Source organism: Falco punctatus (assembly GCF_963210335.1).
Source record: "Falco punctatus genome assembly, chromosome: 1".
Lineage (NCBI taxonomy): Eukaryota > Metazoa > Chordata > Aves > Falconiformes > Falconidae > Falco > Falco punctatus.
Window position 1 is genome coordinate 91,741,145 of NC_137580.1, and position 21,524 is coordinate 91,762,668.

The 21,524-nt window shown below is 36.8% G+C and overlaps 1 protein-coding gene across 4 annotated transcripts in view; it reads right to left on the minus strand.

Annotated features, from left to right (window-relative positions):
* MED13L (mediator complex subunit 13L) overlaps positions 1 to 21,524 on the minus strand; it is a 202,240-nt gene that overhangs the window by 91,977 nt on the left and 88,739 nt on the right. For all 4 annotated transcript variants that reach the window (XM_080365613.1, XM_080365611.1, XM_080365612.1 and 1 more), the window contains 2 exons: positions 14,716 to 14,800; positions 9,811 to 9,894 (listed from right to left, as the gene is read on the minus strand). In XM_080365613.1, the coding sequence (XP_080221739.1) occupies positions 9,811 to 9,894; positions 14,716 to 14,800 (169 nt within the window). The remainder of the gene's footprint in view (positions 1 to 9,810; positions 9,895 to 14,715; positions 14,801 to 21,524) is intronic.

A 21,524-nucleotide genomic window follows, 5' to 3' on the forward strand; every position in this document is an offset into this window, starting at 1 on the left:
GAGACTTCTTCCTGAGGTTTTGCCTTCAAAGGACACAATTCCTCAACAATTAACCCCAAAATTGCAGTCTGAGGGAGGTATGCAGGCAAATGATCACACATCTTCCGCCAGAACCTTTTCCTCCCTACCCATCCTGCCCCACTCTTGTCAGTGAAGCAGCTAAACTTCTTCCGATGAGATTTTTTTCAAAGACAAAAAATAAAAGCCTAGTCGCCAGTCAGTAATTCTTGCTACAAGGCACTCAAGAGAAAGCAGAGTAACAACCACCAGTTGATTCATAATACATTTTACTAAACAAACTATTGTTTGTACCACCAAATATAAGTGCTCTAACTGCAGCTCCTCCCATTCTAGACAATTTGAAAAAAAAAAATATTACTGAGCTCAGTTACAGTCACTATGCATGAGAAGTGTGAACCCTCAGAAGCAAACAAAGCAGAAAGGTGAGAAGTAACTTGAAAACCTCAGTGAGCATTACTTCTATCCTTTCAACAACGAACTGGAGCCATACTTTAGAACTTTGCTTTACTCCCTTGCCAAGTAAATTGAAGCTAACAGAATTCATTAATGATGATATATTTTAAGATCTATCCATTCTGTAATTACTGTAGATCAGCAGATTGGTCCTCTGCAATGTTCATTTTAACATGAAAAGGATGGCCAGTGCTCACTGGCTCATTATTAAAAGAACATTGGTCTGTTTGAATCACTAGTCCTTCACAGAATAGCTGCTTTATATAGCCTTATTTAGATTATATATACCAAGTGTTCATTCAAGTTTGCGATCTTCAAAAGTAGCAGTAAATTAACACCAAAGACAAGCTACTTTAAAAATGTTATCCTGAATCTGAAAATCTAATAAGCTAAAACATTAAAAGCATTCAGAAGACTAATTCTGCTTTTTCTTTAACTTTATCAATGGTTCCAGCCAGCTATCTTTTGAAAATAAGCATTTCTGTTTGGGTTTTTTTTTTTTTGATATATTAGTCACAGAATGGTCTTTATATCACATCATCTAATGATTTCTTAAACAAGCAACGTGATTGCCTAACAGCATGGTATTGCACAAAGATGACATTATTTTGCAATATTTTACAATACTTACTCTACAGCCTACAGAGATGCACAGAACACTATGCTGGCATACTACCTGCAGAGCTCACATTGAGGAGAACTCACTAAAGGTAAACACAACCAAATCTGATTAAGAGGAAGAGAAAAACTGGGAAAGAAACATTTGGGGGACAGAAAGGAGAAATAAGAGTCTGAAATTGTGACTTCAACCAGTTAAAATGAACATTAATGCTTGAAGGTGTGCTAGCAGACAGATTAACCAAGAATGAAATGGTTCCTGACTGACTAAGAGGGGAAAAACCCAATCAGACAGCAGTACAATTCCACTTCAGTCCAAGTCTTTAGAAAATAAGGGCTAGCAAAAAATTTTTAGAGTGAACATAAGCCTCTGAAAACCCACTTCCAGAATAAATAACTTAGACAACTCTGTTCTGAAAAAAAGTTGTATTTCAAGATTAAGTTATTTCAAAGAGGTATAGAAGTGTCAGAAAAATAAATGAAAAAGGTATTGTTGTTGACTAAAATAATTCAATGGAATTGCTTTCAATTTAAGTTTTCTATTTTTGGAGAGAGGTTGAAGAATTTTTTGGCTTTAGTCACCAATTTTATTTAGGAATATGAGGTGGCGTATTGACTTCTGAATTGGACTGAAAACAAATCCTACAGTGCCACTGTTTTTGCAGAACTCAAAAGACCACCTACTGCCTACAAGGATTTTAAATCACTTCACTTTAAGCACAAAATCCAACCTGATTTTCAGAAATTCAAGAAAGCCAGTATCTCTTGTTTGTGGAGACTGTTGCAGTACAGAAAGCAGAGCTATAACTGTAACTACAGTTATAGTTGCAACAGATTTAAGTATTCAAAACTAAGGCACTCCAAATATCTACAAAAGCCCTTAAGTCAATTCATTACTGATACAGTAAGTGACAACACTTGTGTTTGGCAGACAGTGCAACTGGGAGTCCTGACAAATCTAATTAACAGCACATCAGGGGCACTTAGTTTATCCTTTATATACAGTGCCAATAGTGGGTGTATAATGAGAAAAGGAGCTTAAACATTAGTGGGACTTCACTAATTGGTCACCAAGTCCTGATTAAGCCAGACTTCATATATAATTATTGAAGTTTGAGTGCCTGACACAGGCGTATCCAAAAACACTTAATGAAGATGCTAAGTCACTTGTAAACTACATAAAAATAAGACACAAAAAAGAAAAGAAATAGCCAACAGAAAAACACAACTCTGATTTTCTTGAGCTGCTTGCTGTTTGTATACGCCTAGTCCAAAATACTTTAACCATTTAAATAACTTTTAAAAGAAAGTTATAGAAGTGTGAAAAATAACATAGTCTCAATTACATTAAATAATGCAAACTTTTGGAATACATATAGGCATTCCAGTAACCTTATATATATATATATATAAAAATAAATAAAAATATTTGCCTATACAATAAATGTAGCCAGCAAGTAATAGCCTACAAGAGAGTGTTTTACAAAATCCAGAAACATGACAAGAGCAGCTTTCTATGTTTGTTCATGCACATTCATTAAATCAGTAAAAAGATTCTTAACTTCAAAATTCTAGAAATAACCAATCTGCATTGTAAATGGGAATCCACAAAAGTGTGTATTTCAGCTCCCTCAAAATTCTACCAGGAAATAGTAGTTATAAGCATACACTGGAAACAGATGGAGTCAGAGTATCTCCAAAGAAAAAAGGCAATTCAAGTCGCAGGCACCTCACCAAAATCGAACTTGTGAAAGCTCCATGATACTCTGTGACAGCACCTTGAGCACTTCTACTCACTCTAGCACAGCCCAGGAAAACAGGCTACCTTCAAAGGCAGTGGGCCAGATGGTATGCTTCTTTCTCTAGACACAAAGGGCTAAGAATTCTGCTAACAATTCATTTAAAACTGGTAGATGTCGGTCAGTATCTTGCTTCTGTGTTGGAAGCTCACTAGGAGCCACACACCTAGAGGTCACAAACATTGTTTTACAAGACTCTGCCAGGCTAGATTATCAACTGTTGCCAATTCTGCTGCATACCCTCCTGCCTCACATCACCCTGCCCACCCTTTGGAATTTCTGTATGAAATGAGGGACCCGCAACTGACATCGTGCCTGCCAGAGAGACACAAGCACTCCAGAACACACAGTGCAAATACCACCATAAATTTCATTACTAGCAGGACTGTTTTGAGGTAATGCTGCATCCATACAAAGAGGTCAATGTAATAACATAACTCCCATTACGAAGACAAGGGTAGACTTGCGAAGAAGGAATTTCAAACTCATGTCTATCAAAGGTTCACAAAATATCACAAGACTGAACAACCAACAGCACACCTATCAACATCCCTTATGTTTTATCTTAGCTGTGTGGCTCAGTTCCGTGCACTCAGCCAACAGCTGTGTAAGATACTCTACAGCATCATTTGAATTAGCAGAAGAGGGTATAGGCAGCATGCTAGAAGCACTTGCTCCAGTGACATCTTACCAGTGACCCCAAACAGGGGTCTTTCTATCGTTCCCAGGACTTTATCTTGATTGGCAAGGGTCAAAGAATCTGAAGAATCAGTGCCTGGGGTTGCTCTGCCACGGTCTTTTTAATGCTCTTATTCCAGGAAAGGAAGATGAAAAGGATGGGTCATTATCATGAAGAAAGTAGTCCTCAGCAGTAGGTGCTACAAGTATACCAATCTAACTCCCTGTCTCATTTATTAAAGGACACTCGTGAAAAATAACAGCTGTAGCCATACTGTAGAGCTGTGCAGAGGTAATGCAAACTGGATCGTGTATTTAATATATTCAATGAAAATTTTACAGTATGCTCTGTAAAAACATCTTTTAGAAGATACTGGGGTTTATTACTTTCATTATTAAATGAAAAACAATAGACAATTTAATACAAAACACTCCTTAATTTATAGCTTATCTAGACAGTTACTTTGGTAATAAAGTACATGAACATTATGACCTTCAGTCCAAAATGCTTTTTTCCTGCACAGTGTACTAACGTTTTCAATCAAGAATTTTACATACAATATCCTTGGAATACAACACAAACAAAATAACCCAAGACAAAGAGTAGCATATATCCACAATTAATAGTAATTAAAATCATAGTGCTTGAATAGCATTTTTCCAAAATGTTATTAATAACCTTAAGTAACCCTAAGTTGTTAATAATATTATATCTTTATGTTTTATAGTCAGAAGACAGTAAAACTTTATTAGTGGTATTAGATTAATAGACTTGAATGTAATTACACTAGATTACTTTAAAACATATTTATAAATATAAACACACTGACACCAATGACAACAGCTTCTTCCGAAAAAGGCATGTGAAAACACTTATTTTATAATCTGTATTTTATGTCTATTCCTTCTCCTAAAATATGAATGCAGACTCCATTCCATTGGTTACACTACCAATACTTCAGAGTAGGTAAGAATTAAGGCAGCTTTAGCACACATAAGATGACCAATTAGGAAAAAAAAAGAAAATAACCAAAAAACCAAAAACATACACAAAAATCTAGAATCTCCAAAGAACAAGCAACCAAACAAAAAACCTCCCAAAACCCCTAACCAACCAGAGGCATAATACACTAGCTTGGTGTACGATTTTACTGAAACTGTAAATAAGACTGAGAAGAAACTCAGCAAAGATGAACATAACATCTCAGAATTTAAACCTAAAAAACATGAAAAATACTTGTCTGGGAACTAAGCCTCTTAAACTAAAATAGAAAAGCTTATTTTACAGGGGTAGGAAGAATTATTGAAAAATAAACAGTATTTACGATTACTTAGTATTTCTATCACATTTATTTTGACAAGTCAGGAATAAGCACACATTTTTTAAGATTAAATTAGATTGATTTTTATTATTTTCCTTCCTAGTCTTTCCTAATTTATGATGGCATTACTTGGCAACACTGCGCATACATATTACTATAGTATCACTATACACCATTTTCAAGAAACATGTATGATCACATTATTGATTTTTTTAAAGCACAATTAAAATACAAGAGCATAAACTTAAAGAATTAGAACAATTTATATGGCTTATTCTTCTCAAATTCAAGAAAATTAAGATGCTCGGTTTTAAACTGAGACGTTCTTACTGCATTGCAGTGAACTCTACATGCACAATCAGTTACCACTTCTCAGCTGAGGAATTAAAATCTTATTAAAAATTTACATGGATAATTTTTTTTTATCATGCTTTTACTGAATTACATCATCATTTAATGAAACACCTCAATAACATTTGCCAAAAGGACATTATCTGTGTAACATCATGTGCCAGGACCAAACCTCTGCACCAGATTCAGACAAGGTGCTCCAGCCTTACAGATAGGCACTAGCTTCCCATTCCTCTCTGGCACAGCACGGCAGTTCTCTAGGGCTCACTAAATCAGATGTTTTCATATGAAGATACTGCCTGACAGGAGTTCCTAGCATGACAGAAAGTGAATGCAGCTTGCAACAATCCTAAAGACAATTTTGCTTTCACTGATCCAGATATTCCTTAGATAAATCCTATGACTACTCCCGGAAAACTGAAAGTAATGATGGTTTCCAAGATCTCAAAGAGGAACCAGTGCTTAAAGTGTCTACAGTCTTCAGGTTTTGATGGCACTGATTAACACTCGATTGTGATGCTTGCAAAGACATGAACACAGCTATTGAGCAAAACTGGATATGGTTGAGCTAACTGAATCTGATAGTGGTAAAAGTTCATGGATTAGAACTAAGGGGGAAGAGTTGACATGTGAATGTTCGGGATACTGTATTTATTAAAATACAGCCCATGCACTCCTAACTCAGACATGTCTATATTCTGTCAGCATCACAAGAGGTTGTCATAACCAACTGTCTTACGGGATAGTAACAAACAGAAATCTGTTTGGAAACTGGTATCAAGAAACTGTATTTCATTGCAGCCTAACTGTAATTCCACTCTTCCATCCCCACTGTTTCAAGCGCACAGAGGGTCATGCAGCTATCTAGATACCACTCCTATCTTTCAGTCTCCTCACCTACTAACAAATAAAAGAAACAAACTACAAAATATTTCACTGAGGGAACTTTTTTCTTCTTAAGGCTAAAAAACCCAACAGACTTTTGGAAGAGGGGATGAACCATCCGTTATTTAAGCTACAAAAAGCAACATTTTTTTCCCCACATGTTCTTTAAATTTAAGCAAATTAAAAACAGCACAACAACTTATGTTGTTCATACAGTTCAAAACAAACAGACTCCCCCCCCAATTTCCTAGTACCCACCAAGAAAATCATCTCTTAAAAAATTAGCAAAGATTCTTGCATAAGATGGTCATAAATTTATTTGCCAGTAAGATGCTTAACATTTTATGGTGGTGCTTTCTGAAACCGAATCCCCCCCCAGAAAACTTGAAAAGTAATTCTGAATAGACTGTGAAGATGATTTTTTACTCGACAGTGGAAGGCACTATCAGTGCCTTGCATCATGCAAAGTCTGCAAACTCCAAAGATACAGATCTCCTTTAGGAAGTTGTGTAGCTAAATAAGCAAGTTTGCCATTTTCCAGCAGTAGTGTGGAAACATATTTTAGACACACACTGCTGTAGAACAGACAATAAGACACAACAAATTATTTAGTAAGTGACAGAGAACATTAAAGATACTCAGGAAGGAAAACCCACAAGTATTGCATTAAATTTCCTGTCAAAAGCATCTGGTTTGCAATGTAAGCAAAATGAAACCGTATTAGGGATCTGTCTGTAACTCCCTCTGCTGTTCCCTCACTCCCCTTTGAAAAGACCAGGAAAGCTCATCTTGCATATTGTTTCTAACACTGCCTCGGAAGGTCACCTATTGTTCTTAGACCTCCTTTTCACATCTCAGGACTAACTAGGTCACAGCCACTGCCATGCTCCACTTCATCTTTGACTCCATTCTAAATTCACAGAACTCCCCGCCCTTCTCCTTTAATGCCATTCACAAAAATCACAGGCCCTGAATCATTTTACTGCTTGAAAGCCTGTCGCATGAGTTTTAACTCCTTCCCTGTGCATTTATGCCCAGTCCAAGACTTTTCTGTATATTCCTGAAATGACGTAAACTCAGGATGTCGGAAATTTGAGATTACTAACTTTGCCACAAGTATCAGAGTAGACTTAAGAACCATTTGTATTTCTTTGCCAGAGTGACACCTGCTCAGTTTTCATTCATTCAGGGATCTATACATTTATACAGATCCATTATCTTTATCTTTCCCCATTCAAGGGGAATAGTGCCTGCATTTTCAGCAGGGATTACTCATTCCCAGACTTCAACCTAATCACTGTATACACAAGGCAACTTATTTCTAGTAATTTATATATTAACACGGATTTAGCTACTATTTTTTAAAATACCACTTTCTTTGGTTATGAAGTCATTACCCATAGTGCTAAAATACCTAGACACTCCCAGCTGGCCTTGCTTTCTGTGACTGCTCCTTACTGCTTTATCTACAGCAAGCGGCTGCTTAGAGCAAGAACTTAACAAAGAATTTATATGGAATTAACGTCAATCACTTAATTTGTGTAAAGACAGCTTTTTGTGCTACACTGCAAAAGAAAGCTTAAAGAATTACATAAAAGGTGTCTGGACAAATTAGCCCCCAAGGCCTCCTACTATTTGCTGTTACTGTCCACAGTTGACTCCACTCTCAACTTGTGCCATCTTTATGACATCTTTCAGTAAGATTAGTTAACTCCAATGATATATTTATAGCAGAAAGATTAAGAACCTGAAACAACACAAAACCTATCTCATATTAGGCCACAGTTATTATATACCATTTTAAAAGTATTTATTTAGCAATATCTAAATGATCTATACTGAGAAGTACTTTATAAAAAATGAAGCAAACCAACAACCCACACAAACCAACAATAAACATTATCTTCTTCAAATCAATAGTCTACCCTTTGACACTAAAATTCACAATTAAAATGTCAAATTTGATATGCAGAAATACTTCTAATACAATTTAAATTCAACAGGAATTCATGGTTTGGAACATGTTCCAGACCAGATATATTTCTGTGCATACTGCAGAATAATTTACAAATGTAATTATCCCCTACAGATCACCTCACTGTACAAGAGACTCAGTGTTACACATATGTAAATAAGACACATAAATAAAATCTGCCAGAATTCCAAAATAACAATACCTTCCACACCAGTGCTGCTGCTGTTTGACACAGCATCCACTATTTCAGACACTTCATTTCTTGAACTGACACACACCAGGAAAAGACATGAGACTCACAAACACATTTAATCTCAGCACTCAGGCTGCAGTAAAGTTGATAAAACAAATAGCTTTTGCTGAAAGGAGCTGTCTCACTTTTCTAAAAGCTGGAAGACACCACTTCTTATGTCACTTCAGGGAATTAATCTTCCAAAAAAATAAATTAGATCTTGGTGTGATCAGAAAAGCAGCAGAGAAAACACAAGGGAGGAAGGTGGTTACGAACAGCCAGGACAGAGAAAGGTATGGGAAAACCTGGACCTTTCAATGGCTTCTTGCCATTAGATCGATGTGAAATCAAAGGTTACACATATACAGTGTAAGTCTACTTACCCACAAAGAGCAAACAGCAAAAAAAAAAAAGGTATTCCCCATGCTAAGTTAATGCTTTCTGGTTTTATAAAGGAGACAAATCCATGTTTAATTACCTTAAAAACAACTGCTGTTTGGAAGTACCTGGTTAACAAAGTCTGTTACAGAATGCAGCCAACTGTTCACAGTATTAACATGTAGCAGAGGTAAGACACTGCTATTGTAGACAATGCAGTGAGATAAAGAGATGAGAGGGAGAAGTTATGTATGATCTACAGAACAATTTCCACCTGTACCTACAGCTGCCATCAGACATGCTGTTGTGACTGTAGCTACGCTGGATGAAGAAGTTACCACCCCGCTTCATTTCCACTGGCTCATTACCTTCAAATCTTCCAGCATAACTGCATGTTTAGTCACTTCCTAACCCAGTTCTGTCAAAATGATTCCCGTTAGAAAATCTGTGTTTCAGTTTAACTCAGATTATTTTTGACAGAACTTGTTTAGCAGATGACTATAAATGCAAGTACCAGAAGATCTGAGAACACTGTAACCTTTAAAGCTAGGAGAGGAAACAGCAATGAGCAAGTGGAGACAGCTAGCCCTTTTCCATGGTTATGCTGCTACAAGAGAAGCACATTAATCAGACATATAAGTCTGATTTGTCAGCCTGCCTAATCAGTGAAACCTGTATATCAAGGCTGGTGTCTTTAAAGAAAATAAATGAAACTGTATATTACTTACTTTGCTGCTTAAAAAGTCAGGTTGGGGTTAAGTGTCCAGAAATTAAAATAATTTGTTGTAACTGCCTGGAATTCTGTTGTATAATGAGAGGAACAGGCAGATGCTATTCAAAAGATATAAAAGAATATGATATTTCTGTGGAGTTAAGGGATAAATACCATTCTCACCTTTGTATCTTAAATTACCACAACAAGACATGAAAAATTACTTAACTGCTTTCTGTGTATTACTGAACAAATTAGTGTCTGTGTTTTCACTTGTTACAAAGTTAAAAGAAGTGGAAAAACTACCACCAAAATGCAGCATCAAGTTACCATCATGCCATATACAACACTGACAGGAACAGTACTCGATATATAGATCGCCTTACCTTTTATTAACAGGCTTCTCATCCTTGTCGTAGGGCCTTATGAACCATTTTCCAATTCTTACGAAGTTTTTATCCATCAAGCACCTAGAAGATAATTACAGCAACAATTACTAGTTACATCTTAAGATGTAATTAAAAGCAGTCTTTGAAGACAGAAAATCTAAGGGATTAAGCAGCTGAATTCCCATCATATTGAAATCAACTTTGTAGCTGCTGGGTTCCACATAACTTTGCCATGTAACTTTATTTTCCCACGCTAGTCATAGAAAATCACTGTCCAATTTCATGATGCTGTCACTGATGCTGATCTTCACATATGCATTTTCCCCTCATCTCCAACAGAATCTCTTCCTCTCCATGCTACTCTTTTTGTTGAATGATCCATCATTCTTGTTTTCAAACTCCTCCTCTTGAACAATGACAATTCATGGTACAGATTCTTTTCTATACAGTGCTTCTCTCAGACTTCACAATAAAGAATATGCACTCCTGTATTTTTGGCATGTAAATGGCATAGTATAGTATATGAATGACAGGAAATTGTATTAAGTAAATATTAACAATGAACCCTTTTCCCTTCACATGATCCACAGCATGATTTCAGGTGTTGAGACTTCCGTAATTACCATTTCCTCTCTCAGAAAGCTGCACTCCAACAAACATACTTCCCACACCACTAAATTTAGAGCAATAAGTTACCCATTTTCTGTGGTCCCTTTAGAAGTGCACAATTTCTTTATAGAAACTGTATATTCTGTGGCTTTATAAAAATGCCACAACTAACAGTGAGGATGCAAACTGATCAATAACCAATTTAGGTTGACAAGGAGTGCTTGATGCCTTTCTGAATCCACTTTACAGATGAATCACACTAGCAATATGACAACACTAAGTATGCTTCAACATGCAGTTGAACATACTGCCCAAGGGATCACATAAATTTGTTATGAAGGAACGGTTTTCAGTAAGGTAAATATTATGTTTCTAAAATTTTTAAAAAATGGTCATTTGTTGCTAGCAGTTTGTTTACAATTATGAGCAATATATGAGCTTTCCCTATACATTTCATGTCTGATAGGTGTTTCTTTAGGTGGAAGAACTGTACTTCTCCACTCTTCAAAGTTTTCTAATAGTTTAATTCTATAGCAGTTGCTACAGATTAGCCAAAACAAATAAAAAAATTAAAATTCACATGAAACCTTCTGGGAAAGTACATTCTGCAAAGTTTAGAAAAAACGTGCAATCTATACTTCAAAAGCATACCCAGAAGACACAGATAGGAAATGAATGACAGACAATGTAGATACTAATAGGTTTCTAATTCTTCTGTACAAATTTGGCAGGGTTTTCCAAAGCTAAAGCTAGGCTCCAGAAAATTCTAACAGATCTTTCTCAATTAAAGCAAAAAGATTCCAGTTCTGTTGAATATACCAATACCTTAAACTGAATATGAAAGCTAAACCAGCAGAGATCTAAAGGCACTGGTCTTGTGCAAGTGGGAAAAAAGTAGTATGCTTCAGCAACTGTTTCCCTAGGAAATATTTGCTATCAGAGAAAGCCTGTCAGTGTCAGCCCGCTTTATACAAACAAAAGGAAGCCTGTGAAGTTTACATCAATAATAAACTCTCTCCAATCACACACACTTCAATGCCACATCATCCTGCCTCACAATGACAGGTTTAACTGCCTCAAACTAATGCTACTTTGCTGGGGGGGGGGGGGGGGGGAAGTCTTCATGGGTAGACCTGGCCTTAAAAATCAGCCAACCCTCCACATGCTAAACTAAATCACGGGTTATTATAGTCTAATCCCATATGAAATGGGAAACATGACTACAGAAGCATGGATCTCAGTTTTGGCCGAATGAACAATTAATGACAGCACCGCATTATTTTTGCTGTATAAGCACTCGATGGTAACTAGTAACAGTAAGCTGTAACAATGAACTTGCATCAAAAAAGAAGGTGGTCATAAAATCCCAAATGAGTATACAGTTAAAAGCAGTTATTTAACCATATGAAATAAGATCATAAAACACTCTGAACTCCTTGGCTCATTTTGCTAGTTAGGGCTGAGTGATACTTTCCTGTTAAGTACAGCTGTTGGAGCATTACACTGTCACTTGACCTCTCATATTTCTGTTTTTTCCATGAAAAAATGTGACCTGACAAGGGCACACTAATGATTATGAAATAATACCATAATATTTCAAGTATTATTTCCTCAGATCTTCTAACGTTTTCTAAATTGCCAGTTTACAAACTTCTGATCACTAATTTGGGTACTGTGGGGGGAAAAAGGAAAAAAGAAAAAAAAAGAAAAAAATAATAAGAAAAGAAGAATATAAGCAGTTGTGTAAAGGGCTCTTCCCGCCCTTGCCAGGGTTACCTCACAGCAGGCACCTCTCCCCGCTGCCCGGGCACAGCTTCCCGCCTTTTCACCGCCGCTCCCGCCCGCCCCCCCCCCGCCAGCCCCTCGGTGAGGAGACGGGAGAAGGAGGAGGAGGAGGAGGAGGAGGAGGTGGTGGTGGTGGGGGTCACCCCCACACGGTTCTCCCCGGTGTCATTTGCTTCCCACCGCCGGGTTTTCCTGCCGCGTTAGTTTTTGCCGCCCCTTCTCCAGCTGTTGCCGCCTTTTCCCCGGGGCCGAGGAGGCTCGGGCCGCCCTGCCCTGCCCTCCCCTCACAGACGGCACCCACCCCCCGCCGGGGCGGCTCCGAGAGGCCGAACCCCACCGCCAACAGCTACAGCTTGGGGGGCACACCAGGGGCTTCCGAAGAAAAATCTGTCCTTCGCCAACAAAAAATAAACCCCCAAACAACCCATAAAACTTCAAGCACTGGCAACGGCCCTATCACCTTCTGGTAAGGTCAAATAGAAGTTCAGGACTTTGTTTGATTGATCAAGCTTTTCCTAAATGCAGGATAAAAATGGGTCTTTCAAGTGTTATTTCTCTTTTTAATAAAGCCCATATACACTGTTATTTTTCGATAAAAGCATCATGATGTTCACAAGGTTTTGTATGGCAAACAAACAAACAAAAGCCCACCAAAATAGTGTATACCTTAAAATAAACTCACCTATAATACTGTAAAAATGAGGTAGCTAATTGGGGAGATATTCGGTAAGCCATCACCTAAGTCCCCTCGACAGCTATTCCATGACAAGACAGCTTAGCTGAGGGGGCTGCAGAAGGCATGCCACCTGCCCCCAGTGCCATGGATCCCCAGCGCCATGGGACTGTCCCCAAGGGCAGAGGCTGAGCCGGTGGCACCAGACCCATCACCTGGCAGTGACACGAGCCTTTCCGCACACACCTGATGTGCGTTGACCACCTGTATTTCAAAGCCTACAGCTGAAAGAAAAAGAGCTCTGAAGACTTTTCAGGCACAGCTGGGTAGAACGATCTGGCTAACTCTGCCGAGTGGTTTCAATTAAACTACTTTTTACCAAAAAAAAAAAAAAAATAAAAAAAAAAATTACTTCACTAAGCTTAAAGAGGTCCAATGAATAAAGATATCCACTAGGAATCATACTTTAAAAGTCAGTTGGCTGGGTACCACAGATGAATAAACACAAAGAATTATTTTTCCCTTTTATACTGCAAAGCCTCAAAAGAAATAGTGAACTTAGAATTTAAGTTTTATACTTATTCACTCTAAGTACTCTAATACTTCAGTAAAAATCCCCTAAAAAACCTGATGAAATAGAAAATAGGAAATACAACTAGCCCTTGTACCTGTGAACATGCACACAGGTAGCCATCCAAACCTCACTTGTGAGCAGGCACGGAGAGGTGACTAGCAGTCAAGGGGACAATTACTGCACTCATGGGAACACAACCTCAGGAACATAACACAAACCTGATTATTAGTAAATCTACATCGAAGCAAGTAGGATACTAAATGAGACAAGATCAAAGTATTTTCAATTAGCTTTCTTTCTGAATGAAAAAATATTCAGTGCTACATTCTACAAAATTACTGTAACACAAAGGTACAGGTGAGGTGCATTACCTTTTGTTGTAATTATTATTATTATAAATTCAGAAAAAGTGGGAATAGCCTAATGACACTTAAAACTGAGATCTCCAAATTTGTAAAAAGAACAGACATAATACAAGAACATGATGATGACCTGGAGAACTGCAGTTAACGGAGAAAGAATTAAATGCGATAGTGTCTAAGATGTAATGTCACACACTGAAGGTCTAATAAGATAATCTTCAGTCAGTTTAAGAGTTGATAGCTGGATTAAGAAGAAAAAGCTGTAAATGTATTAACTAATCACAGAATAACTTTGCAATCAAGTCATATATAAGTGTGTGTGTATACAGATACACGTATAAAAATCATCAAGACAAAAGAAAGCAATGCTAGGATACATTAGGCCTGTCAGAGCCTGGAACTGTTAAGCTACACCCTGAATACTGTGCACAAATTTAGTCAAATTCTAATATGCGTGTACCTAGGGTGATTTGAAAAACAGAATTAAGATCTTTCAATAGTACCTGTTAAGACAGGTACTATTTAGCCTTATCAAAAGAGCTGGAGGTTAGATACAATTATTCTCCATAAGCATATTATCTGTAAGAACCTCAAGAAGGTGAAAACATTGTTTGGGTTTTTTTGCCTTTGATAGAGCTCCACAGCAAGAATCCAACGAGAAATATATACTGACATTATTCTTTGTATGAGCGTTTAATCAGTCTGCACAGCATTTTATGATACATTCCCAGAGTCAATGACTTAAGAGATCCATCTCTATCCTGCGTCTCTTGCACTAAAAGTTCTACCTCTAAAAACATGTGGTTTAAGATCAGTAACAATATAAATGGTCTGTAGATATCCTACATCATTTCAAATATAAAAATGAAATATTTAAGTGCAATAGATATTTTTCTTACCTTTCCAGAAGATTATGGATTGCTTTGAAGAGCAGGGTCCTACACTCATAGGAGAGTCCATTCTCCCACAATCCTTCTTCCACCACTACAAAAACATAAAATATCATCATGTTCAGAACCGGGAAATACAAACATTAATACAAAATATAACTTCAACAGCTTTAATTTTCAACAGCAGCATGTTTCATGAAACTGTTTCAACTATTACCTGTATTGCCAAAGTAGCTTTAATCTTTACTTGCTGAAGACACCAACTTTGAATTTAAAGAAAAAAAAAAACACAAAAGCATAAAAGTAACACATTTGTTTGGAGTGTTCAGTTTTAAAAGTAGGGAGGTGAGGAATTCATGATCATTCTTTCCCATGACTGCCGAGATTCTTTCAAATTCAACCACAGATGCAAACAAGAAACAAAGTGAATCATTAAAGGTGTAAAATCAATTTACATAACTTAAACAACATTAAATAACTATCCTAAACCTCTGTCACACTCAAGCGAAATTCCTTCATTGTACTGACTTAAAACTCTTGCAGTTTAAGCAATACCCAGCAAATGTATAAAATACATTTTATATACCAGCAAATACCCAGCAAATGTATAAAATACACCATTTTTTTATTCAAAAACAAAAACTGTAAACTCAGTACAAAACTGCAGAGATTTCAGGGAGTTTAAAGAAAAATAATCTCTCACAGTGGAGTGCAGCACGAACTAGTCAACGGAGTGAGTGCCTGAAGGACACAGAAATCTCAAAAATATCTGCTGCCCTTACTCTTTTGGATGCTAAAACTACCAAGAGTAAAACTATTTTTGGTATGCCTGTACCAGATTATAAATCTTATTCAGCCATAAGATGTGATCTGAGCTGCAGAATAAAAACAGATGATTTAATAACTTTGTCAAGGAGTAAGAATTTGTTAATTGTCCGAGTTCTGTCATTTCAATTTTACAAGAATACTCGGCAGATCTTTAGAAATGCAAGCATAAAATTCTACACGTTAGGAACTGAGTACTTAACATCCCTCCTTGGACAATTTAAAGGATGAAATCCTCCAACAGCATGTCTATCATGCAGAGATTATTATCCAAGCATAGTTTACTCTACAATCACGTTTAAAGTAAAGCTTCTAAGGAGTTTCAGCTGTATGAGAAACACTAATATTGCCAGCAGTATTCAACTACAGCTTCAAAGCCTCAAAAGCCAGCATTGTTCATTATTCTGCTGCTTCTCCCGGCAACTGTAAGTCATATAAACCTCAAACAAGAAGAGGCACATTTTTTGAACATGTAATGTTGCGATATGCAAATATTGGTAACAGAGTCTCTCTCCTTTTACGGAATGAAAAAGCCAGGGCTTTAGCACCTAAATCACCTTATTGAATAGCATAGTTACTTCCTCAGAAGAATGAAAAGGCATTTGGGCACAAGCATGAGCCAAATCTCTTTCCCTGTAAAATCATTAAAGGCCCCTTTAATTCTTTCAAAACCTTACTGACACAGAGTATGTAATGCGCCATAGCTGTTCACTAGGTAGAACTTCACATGGCCTCAGTTTTCATATTTAAAACAGTATTCTTAAACTTCAGAATCTCCATGCATTTTTGCAACTATCAATGTATAAATTCTGTACAGTTCAGAACTACTGGAGCCTAAGACACTGTACCAGTCTTGCACTTAAAAACTACACAATTCTCAAAATATGTAAACAGGTATACATTGCAGTATGAGACAGATCACACACAAGTTCATCTCTATGAAAACTCCATACTTAATAAAAATTCAATTTTTTAGATACTGTCATGAAGTTGAAAGAACCTGTAAAAGCCAAAAGAAATTCACCACCACATGGCACTGAGCTCTTCTTGAGTTTCACCCTAATCCTATCAGGGCATTCATGCCAGAAGCCAGTATTGTCCCTGCATTAAGAACTTCATGCAAAATGGGAGAGATTAAGAACTTATTCCATGACATTACAGGAAACTTCTCAAAGCCAGTCTGGTGATCTCAATCATAACTCACTATCTGCTCCCAAGTATGCACAGACTCATGGGACCCAATGAAAGAACAGCTTGTATCAGCTCTCAAAACTATTTTCTGCAAGTATAAATTCACCACTGCCTCCAGAAGAACTAAGATCAGATCACACCGCTTTACAACGTTTATAAGGTAATATTCTGTAGGGCTGGAATAATTTTAATACCAAATTATTTAAGTACCGGACATTACCTGTATTCTTTTGCCCCGCTCAGCTGTGACTGGCACAGCTCCTCTTCAGGCTATACCATTCTCTTACTCTTCCACAAACTGAGACCCTCTCCCCAGGACACATGTGCCCAGAAAAGCCTATGTACACCTGCAGAAGGGACGGAACATGAGGAAATGGAAATTGGCAGCACTCTCCTCCTCGACACAACACCACAGCTGCATTCATGGTTACCCTGCGCTCAGGAGAAGGAATGGCTATGCAAGAGAATGTGTCCCTAAGCCTAGGAAAAAAAAGCAGGCAAAAGCACTGTTAACCTCGCAACGGTTACCTTGTAGGTAAGTCCCTAGGGTCAAGCCTGCCAATGAGGAGCAGCAGTTGAGTACAACAGGGAAAAGGGGAGAGTTAAGTGGTGTCTTCCCTCAATATTCTAATTTTCCAAACTGGCTTTCTTATTATTTGGCATTCAAAAAAATTATATACAAAATGTAAATAAAATTATTTCCCCATGAAATTTAACCCTAAGCATATCATAAAACATCTTCGGAACCATTTTCCTATAATAAATAATACCTTTGATTCCCAGATAAATTAATGCACTATATTTAAATGTAATTACCTCTCATACTTCTTCCTACTAAAAATGTACATCTCACAATTGAGAGTATGTACATACAGCTGTTACAGTAAAAAAAATAATAATCAGAACTGCAGCATTTTACTTCGCCTCTGCTCTTTGGCTTCCTGATCCAGTCTCCAAAAGAAAAGAGCTTAAATAACTGGAGCAAGTTACAACTTCCAGGTGCAAATGGTGACCAGTACCAAAACTTGGCAAAACGCTACAAATTAGACTATCCCTGCAAACTGCAAAATTCCTCACACTGTAACAATGAAACTAGATTTTAGATTCCGAAGAATATTTTAAATCACTTACAGAAAATTGAAGGCTAGGAAATAATTGTTGGTCTCCGTCTGTCTACACGATTTGTAACGCTTTTAACCCTTAAATGCTTTCAACTCAAGCTTTCGTCAGCCTTTCAGTGCTGCCTGACAGCAATCTCAGGCACACAGCTAACATAAAGCAGGTGCTGCACAGGTTCATAAACGTACTTAAGCCAAGCACCTATATCCTGTCCTGAAGGTAATTTTCTGTTGCTCTAGTTGAAAATATTTCTCTTTAGAGGCAACAAATTTGATGCTGCACAACAGCTGTGAAAGCCATCTTCAAAGACAACTTCTAGCAGAAGAATCAAGTAAAGATTGAATTTTACTAAAAGAGTATGACAGAGCAGGGAACTACTTTGTTCTCCACGGAAGTCAGAGAGGAGGTTGAGAGTTTTGGAGAGGCAGCAAAGCAGATGGGACAGAACTGTGGTCACTATTTTCCAGGACCTGGGCAGTCAAAACCATCACTAACCCCATCCATTGTTTGTGGCAATCCCATTTTCTGTAGGATGTCAGACTGGATGACCTCTAGGAGTCCAGGCTCCTTTTCACCTGTATGATCTGTCAGATCTACTGATCCTTTACTGTGATAGATATCTGTATCCATGTGATACATTTATCAGTATATGCCAACTACTTCATCTAAGCATGTGTAAATTCCACAGTATTCAAGGATGACAACTGGAAGTAGCATGTACTTTCTTGTGAAACAGGCAGTTTAGACCCTTTTCACTGTTTATCCCTCCTGCAATAGAGGGATAACTTTACCACTACATTTCTCACCAAAATAAACAATTACTGTGTGTGTCTTGTTGTTTGGTTTTGGGTTTTTTTGGGTTTTGTTTGGGGTTTTTTTGTTCTTTTTTTTTACATGAAATGACGTCTCAAAATAAACAACTAAGCTTATTAAAACTCCACCTCTAAAAATCTGGATACTTGGGGGGGAGGGGGGGATCAAGACGACAAGGTCACATCATCTCTGCCATTAACTATACTTCTATAAACTGACTGGGTGAGATAGTCTAACTGCCTTTACTATATCATTCTTGGTATATGCTTTTTAAATCCAGTGGAGATAGAGAGCACTGAAGAAGCATAAGGATCCAAAAAGAAGAGTGAGATATTTTCAGTACCTTTCAAGAGGGGAGAAGAAAAATAGAAAAAAAAAAAAAAAAAACCAAACTTGAGATAGCCAGTTTTGTACAAGAACATTCTATTGATTTATCTGGAGAGGCATCATTATTTTCACTTTCTTAACTCTTCTAGATTGAAACATAAATAGTCTTTAAAGTTTTTCATGGAAAGGTAATAAAACACCAAAGCAACATTCTAACAGATACAATGGCAAAAAATAATTCTGTGTAAGCTGACAGGGCAGCACTATGTAGTAAAAAATAAAAAAGTTAATGTTACAGTTGAGTACCTGCCTATTACCATTATCCAACATACTAGTGTGTATAGGAATAAGGGAAAAAAAACCCCACCCACGACTTTTGGTTTTAACACCTGAAAGAGAACACAATGCAGTGTTTTTTCAGTTGCAAACAAATCTTCCACAGAGAAAATACTTCCTATTTTCTCATTCCAAATATATTAGCAGAAAACACAAAAAGAAAAAAGGTGTATTTGATACTTATAATGGATTATGACTGAGGTAGTAAATCTCACTGCTAGTTCCATACAGAATGGCAATTAATCGAAAGCTTTCACATATAAAGTTTTTAAATGTTTGTAATCATTTAGTTTTCATCGTTTCAAAAAATGAATAGAACATTTGTGCTGATTTCTAAGTTTATCCCTGTAGACTGGATGCTAAAACAATTAAAGGCAGCTACAATAATTTAGGCTTACACTGGAAATTTATAATTTAAACATACATTAATGAGCAGCTTAGTTGGCTTGGAGTCTTTTTTTTATTATTATTATTTTTATTTTCAAGTCAGAGATGTTAAGGTCTTCAAACTGTCCAATGATTTTTATGAAGCCAGCCATGTTCTCAAAGAAAAAAAAAGAACCATTATAAAAATTTCAAGGAGAGAAGTCACAGCAAAATATCAAAGCAAATACTTCAATAATTTTAGGTCCCCCAGCAGAGATACTAGAAAGATAATAAGATCTCTGTTCTGCTTCAGTGACCAAACTGACATATTTTACTTAAAAGAAATATAGGAAGGAAGGAAGGAGAGAAAGCAAGTTAAGACTGTGGCGGCACTGCAGAGATAGTTATACCTTTAAGAAATTCAGCCACCCACATTTTAATAATTCAGGTCACACTGCCTTATGCAGTTTAAAAGTAGAATTAGTTTCAAAGAATACATATTTCCTCAGAGCTATGTTACATATTTCCTTTTAATGTATCATATTGCAGCAACAGCTGAAATGAACGTCTAGACATCAAAAACAGTCTTTATTCCCACCTACTGCTTTTTTACCTCAGGCATCAAAACTAATGAAACCTATTATCCAGAACACTGACTTCAGTTACCACATTGGCCACTGCAAATATGAAAAAACACTCTGGGACAGCACCAGTTATTCAGCCATTAAAATTACTGAAAATCAATTTCTTGCTGCACACTGCAGAAATACTGATAGATTAAAGCAGGACACATGGGACAAGGAGATTACTTTGAGGGAAGATTACTATGTCAAACTGCTGAGGAAGGGGAGTTATTCAGCTACTCAGGGTTCATATTCAGATCAGTATTTGTTCCTTCTTATTCTTTGATATTTTGTCTTGTTGTCACCACGAAATATGAAGAATGTGGGGATTTTTCCTTGTGTAGAAACAGTTTTTAAAAACACACAGCCAAATAACTTGAACAAAATCAGAAATTCAATTACTAAAAGCAAGCATTTCATTTTTCACTTTAACCTTTATTAGCATGCCCTTAAAAAAATATTTCAAAGTCCAACGAGTATTCTGAAGCATCATTTCTTCTAAAAAACTGAGTTAAAAGAGTTACAAAGCAACGCAATGGTACATTAATTCTGAAAAACTATATTATACCCATAAAAATCCAATTAAATGTGATGCTATTGATCGATCATTTTTATACTGCCATTGATCACCTTGTAAAATCTGTCTTTGAAGTCATTAGGGATTAAATTGACTTATTACTAAATCAGATTCAACCCACTTAGAGATCTAATTTCCTTGCACTGGTTATGATTGTAGGGAAATGGCACTGCTCACCTCTTACAATACTGAGAATTCACCTTGGCTCTCTGTCTCCCAAGCCAACTCGCCAGCCAAAAAAGAACCAATACAGAAGAAATTCTCACCAGAACAGTCCATTTTGTGTTCATGTATTTGCAAATAGAGCTTATGTGAAGGGTTAAGAATATGGCCATACTGGTATTTGCATCCAATATCCTAACATCACAAATTCTCAGGAAAACTTCCAGGGAAATCACAAAATTAATTAATACTATCACTGAAAACTGCTGTTCAGACAGGACCAAGTTTGTATTTCGATAGGCCACAATTTTTGAAATATAAATAGATACATAAACACTAACACTTTCAAGCAGAGTTGACCATGAAACTAAAATTGTTGCACTTCAGCAACATAAATAAAACCTTCAAAGGCAATAGCTGTCGAATATCACAGGAATACAACACTTTCATTGTTGCCTACTGAAACAGAAATTAGCATA